The following is an 11,459-nucleotide window of genomic DNA, read 5'->3' as shown; positions in this document are numbered from 1 at the left end:
ATAACTAGGGACTATTGTAGTCTGCACTTTGAGAATGGAAAGAAACTTCATACAACGCATTTAGCAAACTGAAGTACTTTAGAGGTTTGAGTGACTGTTAAAAGGGACACAGTAGGCACCCAGAGCACTTCAGCTAATTTAAGTGGTCTGGGTGCTGTGACCCTTTTGCACCTAGTGCTGCAATGTAAAACACTGCAGCTCTAAGTCTGCCCTCTGTGGCTGTCTACCAGACAGCCACTAGAAGGCTTCCGGAATACTTTGTTAGTTATGATGCTGGACGTCCTCACCGACTTCCAGAGTCATATTTTCCCCCATAGGAAATCGAATAATGCTTTCCATGGGCGAGGTCTAATGAGTACAGCCATTGCCGCGCATACGCATTAGATCTCCCCCGTCTGCTGACGTTGGTGAAACCTGACTCCACACCGAGGGACATCTGTGCTGGATTCAGGTAGATGGCTGAAGGGGTTTTAAAACCCATGCAGGAGGGGGGGGGGGCACTCCAGGAGCCTATAGTGCCGGGAAAACAGGTTTTTCTGGTACTATATAATCCTTTAAGGCCAAAATAGTCAAATTGGAAAGATTCTCCACTGCAGTGAATAACTTCATACACGATCACATTGAAGTCTCTCGTTAGAGCTGTGGCGGTAAGTGATCCCTAGAGACTCATTTCTGGACTGGTAAGGACTCCCAGTACGGAGTGTATTTGTAGATTTAATGCAAGCAACAATTTCTAAATTTTCACTGTCCATTTGCAAAATGAAATTGCGCGCTGCAGCTAGAATTTGAGCAACGCCTGTATCTCCATCTCGCCTCTTCCAAAACCATGAACATTCAGTCAAATCAATATACAAAAACTTTAATCTGTTAATATACAAAAGCTTTAAAGTTTATTTTACATTAAAAACCGGACATTACTGTAGAGACATTGAAAAGGAAACAGGACAGGTTTCTAGAGCGCTGAAGAGATACCCAACTTGTGATTACATGGAGAGAAAGTCCTGCAGAGTTGACTTTACAGTCTGTTGGCACAATGGTGTTTTTTTAAAAAACATTCACAAGGGACCGGTACTAACTCTCCCTATGCAATTTGGGCCAGCAAAATGAGTGAAGGGGTTTTCAAGCCCCATGCCAAGGAGAGACAGTGTCCATGATTTGGTAGTCCTTCCAGGCTATGCTGGGGCCTTCACATGTACAGCTCCAGTCTTGGAGCTCTGTAGTTTTTCTACCATGGTACGAGCATAGCGCAGACGGCTGGCAAGCTCCTTGCAGCAACCAAATTCCTCAATAAGGCTTAGTTTATAGGTGTGAAATTCACGTTTTTCGTCTATGTAGGACACAGCAGCCATCAGAGGGCATAGGATAATCTTCGTGTGGTCCTGTTTAGAGAAAGGAAATAGGCAAGGATAAATTTAGTTGGCATGACCCACCAGGAAGACAAACTTTACAAGTTATCTGGAATTTTGATAATCTCAAATCTACACTAGAGAGTGTTACAGAATTCAAAGAATGTTTGTCAAACCAGCATCCAACAAGCACTAGAAATTGTTACTAGATTGTTGCAATCAGATTACAAAATAAATAGTTTTAGATAGTCCTCAAGGCTGGGCACTATTTCAATTCGACAACCTGCATTGCACACTGCTCATATCAAGCTAAATTGCAGTGTTTCCTTAATCAGTTACTTACCTGGAAGAAGTTTATCTGGACCGTGCCGTTGCTCAGATGAAGGATAATTGCACTCCGTGTACGGAACCACGTCCTCAGATAAGGAAGACGAGCCAGCTCATCGCCATCTCTTGGACGGATATTGGCACCAGCTTTCAGCAGGTGTTCGCTCATATAGTTACGGAAATATTTAAGCAGTGTGATCTATACGGGGAGAATAGTACAAGTTAGTGATTTGGTAGTAATTCCTTGCCATACCCAATAGCAACAGTCCCCACTAATATAGCAAGTTTATCACTGCTGGAGATTTAACGTCATTGTGTCAGAGTGGCACCTAGCTCACATCTCAAAGTTGGAAGGGCAGGACTTACCTTCTTTGTTAGGGATGGAGGGTAGGTGCGCACATTAAGGTAGGACTCTGCATTATTTCTCTCGATATACTGTAGGCTGTCACCATCATTGTACATTATCAACCGCGTAGAGTCATTGAATAATACTCCTACACTGTTATCGCAGAGCTGATATCCTGTGTAGGGATTAAGAGAAATAACATGAAGCTTCAAACGTCACCGGTGGCAATACATGAGCTTCTAAACAAAGTGAAATAGGGTTTGAAACACGAACACATGCAGTGACTGATCAGCTAGATTAACACTTCTACAAAGGACAAAGTTATTTATGAATGTGAGAATTGTCAGGAATCAAAGTAAGTAGCCAATCCACTTGCAGACTGACTACTTACCTAGGATCTGCCCTGCTGTGCCAGTTTATTGCTACAAAGGTCAACTGATGAAGTTTGCAAGTGGGTTGACTAAGTTTGAATTATGCCATGGCACCATAACTACTACAGCATGAATGGTTACTCTGACAGGGTTCTTAAAAATATTTGTCTGAGTAACCCTTTAAAGGCCAGCCCTGGGAATCTTGCACCTTAGGTTGCATAAGTCAATGTGAGTGTATTGACTTCAAGTGTTACTGCAACCACCATGACCACTGCTGCTTTTACACACACACACACACACACACAATGTGGGTAGCCAAGCGACAGACAAGGTCAGCTTCTACTACAACTGCAGGCAGTGTACCTGCAAGAGGAATCTTCAGAGACCCCCTCCTACGTCCCCTCCATTTTGTTGAGGAGGACCTTTTTCTTAGCTTAAGAGAAGGTAGAGTACATTAAAGGGTTACTTCAACATTGCGTTTACATACCCAGGCCATACTTGTCTGAGTAATCCACCCATTTGCTGACCCAGAATATGGGATTGCAGGCTGGATCTTCAGCTTCGTCTGAAAGACAGAAAAGAAATGTCACATTAACTCAGGAAATTTACTCCGACAAATTGTGAAAGAAGCCTTTCACCATGTTACTTCAAGGTGGTCAGTCTGGACTGAAGGATCTCACTCCAACACCAGGTAAGGGGCCTTACCTTGTCTAATCAAGGGCTTCTCCGACGGCTTGGCTGCATTGACACTTGTCAGTTGTGTCAGCATGTCTGACAGGTAACAGTCAGCAGGTTCTGTGGACTCTGGCTGCTGGAAGTCTTCATCCTTCCCTGGGGCGGTTTGCTTCTCCACCAGCGGAGAGTCTTGACCTGCGAGCAGAATTGATCACATTGAAAGGCAGGCGACCTTAGATTTCCTTGCATAGTGTGCATTCTAACAGCTCACCACCCACTAACATAAACAGGGAGGATTTCACATTAGACTTCTGTCCTGCAGGGGGCACTATTTACAGCTTAGGTAATCTGTTGGAGAAATCCAACTACAATGGCCAGTGTCATCTGTATGCCAGTCATTCTATGAGGGTGTAAAACTCAGTGGTGTCCCAACTCCTCCAGTGTGTGAGGCTGGACAGGAAGTGGAAGGGATCACTTCCTACCTGTCCACTAAGAGCCTCTCACAGGAAATGTATTGCAGAAGGAGCAGGGAAAACAATGAGTGACACTGTATATCATAGGACAGCACTGTCACTGTATAACCGCTCCTGCAGGTCTATCATAGGAGGGCGAGTACTTTGCAAATAACCCTTCAAACGCCACATGCCTGTTCTCTAAACACACCTTCCCCCTCCAAACCCATCCAAAACCAGGACAAACCGCTTCCTCAGTCCCAAATGTAGTCACTCAAACAAAATACTCTAAATTCTAGTTTAAACTACCAGTGTTTCCCAATAATTCGATACACCCATTATACCTCAACTATAACCAGTCAAGATTTTAATCTCAACATTAAACACCCAATGTAAGACATTTCAAACATTAACCCCATTTTACAATTATCTTTAGCCCAGCCCTGCATACACTCACTATACCTACATGTTCATGCATGTATCCAGTTTGATTATATATGTGTTATGTCTTCACTAGAGGTAGCTTTGAATTCTGTGCAGACATGCACCAGACATTGAAATATAGCCCTGACCAGGTGTATGTTCACAGACAAACCTTTATTAATAGCTGTGAGTGGTTTCCTGAAGCTAGGATCAATGCTGCTGGGTGCAATGGAGAATCTGGGGGGTACAGTCAGACAGGTAGTAGGAAGACGAGAGGGAATGTAGCCAGTAGTGAAGAAGTCATCATTCAATAGGTCATCTATGGTGGGTCTGGATGTTGGTTCTGACCGCAACATCTTCTGAATGAGTGCAGCTGCCACAGGATTAATGTGCTGTGAGGAACAATGAGCATGTTACAGCTATCTCCATTAGACTCCCAATAAACGTATACATTGACATTTAACAGACGAGTCATTTCATCTTAAACCATCAACCAACACAATGATTCAGATCTTCATAGAGTAAATGTAGATCTTCAGGTATTTATTAGACCAGGTGTGCCCAATAGGTAAATCCCCAGATGTTGTAGGACAACCTCAATGATGTTTTGTATGCCTTAAAATGACAAAGAATCGTGGAAGCTGTAGTTTTAACACATCTGGGGGACCTACCTTTTAAGAACACCTGTATTAGACAATAGGAACACTTATTGAGGTCAGTAGGCTTTCCTCTAGCCAAACATTCAGAACCCGCTGCTTTGTCCATATTGGAGAGGGGCAGTGTCCCCTCATGCTTGGGTTGATACTGTACTAACTGAGCAGAAAAGACTCGTTACCCTGCTGTGACTCTTGCCTTCTAACTGACACTACAAGGCCAAGTGTCCACCCGGTCACCTATCTGTGCAGGTTATATCCTCCAGATCAGCCTACCAACTCAGGCCAGCTGCATTGAACTTAATCGGCTCAGAACTCAGGCACGGCCAATCAATCCTTTAACCGGGTGGAGATCCTACATCATGCCAAGGATCAGGGCGCTATTCAGACAGCTCTTGTGTTTAACTATCCAAAGATACCACAAGTGGTGTTTACTGCGGGCGGGAGAACTTTATACGGTTGGGTATTTTATTAAGGCACCACGAGGTCTGGAGGTTAGAGTAGCACTTCTCGACCTAGTTATCTCCCAGACAGGCCTGGGTGGGATCTGTATTGTTTAAGTTAATACAATGCCTGGGGTCTGTGTATAAGTGGGTTTTGACAAAAAATAAAAAAAATTAAATTAAAAAAAAAACACATTACTGTTTTCACCCTTCATCAAGTTTTGATGAACATTTCACTGAGCAGCTATACACTGCAGGAAAATGAGACTTTCAGCCATCAGAGCTCCGCTACGTGTAAAACACAATTTTAAAATAAAAGGGAGAGATTTCCCCATTGCACCAGAGATTGTGTGGAGACTCGTTTCACATAGGACAGGTCACTAATGTTTACCTTTCTTTAATGGGTCACCTGTGAGTGTTCTTGTGAAGAGGGACTGACGTACTAACTAGGAAGTGTGCGGCTCAGGAATGCATTGCACCATCTTCCCATGATGCACCACTTTCTATCTTTGGAAACACCTGCCCATCATGTATGACAGTCACTTGATTTAAGATACTCTGTATGCTAGGCCTCACGGCCCCAGATATGAAGTAGTTTATAAAGCAATATCCTGAAGTAAAGAATTGAAGAAGCCAGGCTTCCAAAACATATTTAGCCTTTTGACAATCCCCAGTTGTATGAGAGGAAAGTAAAAATATTTATATTCAGTTTAGAGTTCCATCATACCTTGGGAATAGTGTATTCATTCTTTTTAATCCTCAGGTAAGTCTCTTTCAGGCATGAAGTCTCAAAAGGAGGTTTTCCGACCAATAGTGTGTACCTGAGAGTACAGAAGACTATTATAAGTGAGGATCACAAGCCGATTGTGACAAAGTTTAATACTTGATATTCGGTATGGCTGAAGCTTAGCACTGGGATGAGACATTGGGGACGTTTATAGAATGGAATAGTCACCATGGAAACCAATGCAATGTTAACTATTCCACCGATTGCCACCGTGAAGAGTGGTCCTAAATACTATGGTTTCAATCTGGGACAACTTTTGTAACTAGTCACTTACATGATGCAACCGAGGGACCAGATATCCACTTCAAAACTGTGTCCCTTCTTGCCCAGTACTTCGGGAGCAATATAATTTGGGGTTCCACATAGTGTTTTCTTTCTTTCACCATCAAATTCCACTTTGGTTGCCAATCCAAAGTCACCTGGAATCACAGAAAATGGGTAAGCTACAATAGCAAAGCAGGACATGCCAGACATTGACTGGTATCAATACTTATAAGAGCTAAACATTTGCAAAACCTGTTCACACAATTTTACACTTTTTTAAATTCTTTATTTTGTTGTGCATAGCTTTTTCAAACAATTATGTGCCGCCATGTCATGTGGTGACAGGCTTTTATTATTGTTTTATTATTTGCTTAGAGAGGTAGTTACATGGCATAGAGGTAAAAAGTACATTTTCCAATAATGAACAGGAAATGTTAACAGTTAGGTTAGTTTAGCGTTGTGTGGTGTATGGCTATGTAGTCTGTGTGATTCGTTGCAGTCTACTATGGGACTAGCTGGACTTGGTAGTGTATTCATGCCGGGCAGGCGTGGTGGCTTAACAGTATTACGGTGGCTTGCATCAGTGATGTGTTTGGATGGTCATATGTGCTCAGGCTTCAATGCTTGTATCTGTCATGCTATGACTATATTAAGCCTGTTGCGTAGGCATTGTATGCATCTCTGGTGTTTTGGGCCTTGGGTTGTGCTGTCATTGGGGGGGTGTCTCGCCTTGTTCTGCCTCATTGAGGTTGGTTACCCCTAACCATGGGGCTGGCGGGGGGGGTGACTGCTTTGTGTTTGTGGGGCTTAAGTTTGCATTCGGGCATCGGTGCGGTCTGTGATATTCTGGGTCTGGGTCCCTGAGTGTCTGTCTGTGAGTTAGTCAGGTCAGAAGAGAGAAGAAGCAATAAAACATAATGAAAGGCATTATAAACATAAAACATTAAGTTAACTTCTGTCGGTTTCTCCTTCGCTGGGGTGAGGGTAGCGTGGGAAATAGTCCGACATGGTCCACTCTTGAGTTTTGCCAGTGGGTTAGTGTCCAAGGAACCTAAGACCCCAGTCAACTTGTTCCCGGGCGTGAGGGGAAGCGATCGTGTTTTCTCCGTTCTCTCTGTGGCGTTTCGAATTCTGGTTCAACAAGCCGAGGGTTTTCAGGTAGTTGGCTGCTTCCTCAGGTGATGTGTTGTCCCTGCATGGGTAACTTCCATGGAGCCTCCTGCTCCCCACCTGTAGGCTACACCTGCAGCGCGTAACTGAGTGGCAGTTTGGCCATATGACTTACGCCACAGCAGTGTGGCTCTAGGTCTTGGTAGAATGTAAGTTCTGAGTCTTCGAAGGACAGCGGTGTGCGATCCTTAAGCGCAGCCATGATTTGGAGCTTGTCCTGTACTGTTACGCATCTTAAGATGACGTCTCGAGCTGCTGGTGATTTCAGGTGTGTGTAGGTCAGGAGCCGATAGACTCCATCTATGGTGAGTTTCTTAGCAGTTGCGTGTGGGAGTATGCTGGTCAGGAGGCGCCTAGCGTAGCAGTTCTTCTGCTGTAATTGCTTGTGGGATTCCTCTAATTTTAATATGTGTTCGCCTTTGTCGGTCTTCCATGGTCGTCATTTTAAGTGCCATGAGTTTTTGGTGATTCTGTATGTTTTGTACCTGTTCTTCCAGCGTTGTCAGGTGTGTTTTGACCTCCACCACGTCTTGTTCTGTGGCAGTTACCCGGTCTGTGACCGTTTGCACCTCCGTCTTGAGGAGGGCCGTGTCAGCCGCCCAGAGCCTGTGTATATCAGCGAGTAGGAGTTTGAGATCGCCTTTGGTGGCAGGTGCAGCGTTGTCTGGGGCTTCAGGTTGCTGTGTCAGCGTGGTCTTCATGGCCAGCTGGGCCTCTGAACCGCCCTGCTCTATATGGGGAGTGTGGTCCGACTCCCGGTCGTCTGGGAGCAGGACGTGGCTGCGCCGGACATTGCAGCAGCGCGCCTATATCTCTGCTGTCAGCCGCTGGTTATTGGGACCTGCGCCCCATTGCCGGTGGTTCCGCAGGTGTGGGGAGTAGTGAGTGCCCCTCTTTCTGTCCGTGGTCGGAACAGGAATTCCTCTAGGTCCCGGATCATTGGCGTGAGGTAGGCCCCGGTTTTGCGTTTCCGCTTAGGGAGCTTGTGCGGTTGTAAAAACAGCATCTATCGGTGCCTCTTGCTGTTCTGAAGCAGTCTCTGTGGGTTGTAGGGCTGGATGGGTGCCCGTTTCAGGGATTTTGCCCAGATTTAGTTGTTGCAGTTGGGAGACTGTAGAAATGGCGTCTGGTGCCATGCGATGGCAAGCCCCGCCCCCCACAATTTTACACTCTTTACGGTGATGCAGAGTCATGCTAAAATAAAACAGGCATGGTTTATAGGATCCCATCTCTGGAGAGGGTGATACTCTTAAGGAATACTCATGGGTTTGTGTCAGCAGCCTGGAAAGTATGCATGGACTACTAGGTGGCCAAAAACATAGATCAGCTGTGTATGAACTACCTAAACACTTTACCAGCCTTGTGACAGGCAGATCTGGGGAGATGTGCGTGGAAACAGCTGGTAATACAATGTTTTGCCACCAACGCAATGGACTCCCACTTTACTTCTCGCCCTGCATTTTGAGCAATGCAAGGCTTGGTCTTGACAGCAATGCAACCGCCAGAGATTTATAGTTTGAATGCAGTTAGTGTATTTACCTATTTTCACCTCCATTTCATCATTCAGGAAGAGATTTCCAAGCTTGAGGTCTCTGTGAATGACTCGGGTGCTGTGCAAATACTGACATCCTAAGATGGTCTGTCTCAGGTAATAGCGAGCTTCGGGTTCCGTCACTGCTTTCCTCCTTTTATGCAACTCCAGCAAGGACTGAAATGAGAGAGAATGTACAAGATAAGGCAAGTTATACCAATACCAACTGCTCAGCTGGAAGACACAGCCTGGAGCTACAGGCTCTGCCTGCCAGACTAGAAACACATCTATCTGTGCAAGGCAGTGTTACCTAGTCCACCTTCAGGGGGCAGTAGAGCTGAGCTTGGTTTCTGTTGATGTGAACGGTTACAATGTAATTATGGCTGTTGGAAGAGTCAGCCAGTAACCAAAACCAAGAGAACAATTCACGTTTTATCTTAAACAGAAATCGATTCAGGACATTATAAGGAAAAAAGTGATAAAGCCAATTAATAGATAATGGCACCTTTAATTTATTGATGGCATTTATAGAGAGACAACATATTTTGTAGATTCCATCGCTCCCCATTATATTAACCGATCTCAAGCCAGGACTGAGACATGTGACTGGAATCCGGTCAGACAGACTTTTTGAAAAATGCTCAGACTCCCTACAAGTGCACTCCCCCATTAAAGCTAGGTTGTGCCGCTGTTTGTCAGGATCACGAACACATTCACAGTGTGTTTTATAGAAGCACAATAGGATTACAGTAAAGGCTGATTGGGGTTTACCTCAGTCACATTAACTCAGACAGTTCCACACAGAAGGAAAGTCTGAAATGGCTCTCACTCTGCTGTACAAAGCCCTGATTTAAACACATTAGCTGCTGCAGAACCTCCTGAGTGTTAATCAAACATGTCAGGGGTAGAACAGCCCACTGCACCATAGATTGTGAATCAAACCAACCCTATTCATCGCCCAGCCATGGCCACTATACAATCCAGCTACTGGACTACCCTTCTCAACATGCTCAACCAGGAACAAGGACCTGCGAAAACACCCCTTCTACCAGTCCAACAAGCCAGCTCCTGACTAGTCACTTGGCTGACTGAGCATTATGAGAATTGTAGTCACTCAAACTGATCGCCTAAAATGAGCGAGCAAGCAGCCTAGCCGTCACTAGATCACCATACGGGGGGGGGGGGGGGCCCAAGTCGAGCAGTCACTGGAAAGCCATACTGGGGGGGGGATGGGTGACAGGGGACCCCCAAGACAAGCAGTCACTGGAAAAAGCCACACTGGGGCATTGTGGGTGACAGGGGACCCCCCGATGTCCCTCACAGTGATGGTGGTGATGGGAGTCTGCTTACCCTCCGCCTGCAGAGCTCCAGCACCACGAACACAAAGTCGTTATCCTCGAAGAAGCCGTGGAAGCCCACCACATGTTTGTGGTCCAGGCTGCGCTGGATGGCGATCTCCATGGTCATCTTGTCCTTCTGGTGCGGTTTGAGCAGCATGGTCTTGGGGACGATCTTCCCGGCGAACACCTCCCGGCTCTCCAGGTCGGTGATCTCATAGCACTTGGCGAAGCCCCCTTTGCCGAGGAAGCGGCCTCGCATGTACCGGCGGCGGGTGCGGGGGTCCACCAGGACCTCGGGGATCTCTTTGACCGTGGAGGTGACCGGGAGTCCGGGGGGTTTCCCCATCTCCGGGGCCGGGACCTTGCCGGGTATGAGAGCCATGAATGCGGTGCGGATTGCTGGGAGAGGCTGGGACTCCTGTCCGGACGTGCTGCTACTCCTTGAGCCCTTTAATCCCTCTGCTCCCGGCCCTGCTGCCGCCGTTAGTTTTGAAGCAGAATGCAAGTCGCTGATTGGTCGCTGCGATTTAAAATCCAAACTCGCCGGTCGCGGGGCACCATGGGAACTCGGGACATTTAAATGGCTTGGCTAACTTTATTAGCACCAACGGCCGCGCACAAACGGACAAAAAAAAAAAAAGCAATGCGAATCAAGGCCTCCCTGCCATGGTAACAAGGGGAGGGCCAACATTTAAACTGAGTGATACTGGCAGGGGGTGGGAGCGTGAGAAAACGTCTAAACTGTCACAGATTCCACCATGTTTACCTAGTCTCATATCACTTCTTCATTGTGAAAGTACTGCAGTATGCAGGGTTCATATGCTGCATGACCCCCCCCCCCCGTGTTTAATTAGCAGTATGCAGGGTTCATAAGCTGCAGGATAGCCCAAGTGATTAATAAGCAGTATGCAGGATTCGTAAGCTGCAGGTTCCCCAGTGATTAATTAGCAGTATGCAGGATTCACATGATGCAGATTCCCCTGTGATTAATTAGCTGTATGCAGGATTCAAAAGCTGCATGATCGCCCCAGTGATTAATTAACTGTATGCAGGGTTCATATGCTGTACGATCCCCCAGTGTTTAGCAGTATGCATGGTTCAAATGCTGCAGGATCCTCCCAGTGATTAATTAGCATTATGCAGGATTCATAAGCTGCAGGATAGTCCCAGTGATTAATTAGCAGTATGCAGGATTCGTAAGCTGCAGGTTCCCCAGTGATTAATTAGCAGTATGCAGGATTCACATGATGCAGATTCCCCTGTGATTAATTAGCTGTATGCAGGATTCACAAGCTGCATGATCGCCCCAGTGATTAATTAGCAGTATGCAT

General features: G+C 45.9%; 1 protein-coding gene across 1 annotated transcript; it reads right to left on the bottom strand.

Moving 5' to 3' along the window:
• Positions 1-867: 867 nt before the first annotated feature.
• On the bottom strand, positions 868-10,661 carry PLK1 (polo like kinase 1). The gene is made up of 10 exons (XM_063428972.1): positions 10,139-10,661; positions 8,797-8,965; positions 6,098-6,242; positions 5,764-5,857; positions 4,113-4,332; positions 3,096-3,260; positions 2,878-2,955; positions 2,040-2,194; positions 1,690-1,872; positions 868-1,379 (listed from the first exon to the last, which is right to left on the bottom strand). Exons 1-10 carry the CDS (start codon positions 10,508-10,510, stop codon positions 1,173-1,175), a joined length of 1,788 nt encoding a protein of 595 aa, XP_063285042.1. The 5' UTR covers positions 10,511-10,661; the 3' UTR covers positions 868-1,172.
• Between the last annotated feature and the right edge of the window lie 798 nt (positions 10,662-11,459).

Source organism: Pelobates fuscus, chromosome 8 (assembly GCF_036172605.1).
Source record: "Pelobates fuscus isolate aPelFus1 chromosome 8, aPelFus1.pri, whole genome shotgun sequence".
Taxonomy (NCBI): domain Eukaryota; kingdom Metazoa; phylum Chordata; class Amphibia; order Anura; family Pelobatidae; genus Pelobates; species Pelobates fuscus.
The sequence above is the reverse complement of the archived record's forward strand: the minus strand, read 5'-3'. Positions and strand labels throughout refer to the sequence as shown.

Excerpts from the sequence above, each read along its gene's own strand:
- PLK1 (XM_063428972.1), bottom strand. The coding sequence starts at position 10,510 with ATGGCTCTCATACCCGGCAAGGTCCCGGCCCCGGAGATGGGGAAACCC. Across the intron at positions 8,966-10,138 it reads TGGAGCTCTGCAGGCGGAGG|TCCTTGCTGGAGTTGCATAA; the intron begins GTAAGCAGACTC and ends CTCTCATTTCAG. Across the intron at positions 1,873-2,039 it reads CTCCATCCCTAACAAAGAAG|ATCACACTGCTTAAATATTT; the intron begins GTAAGTCCTGCC and ends CTCCCCGTATAG.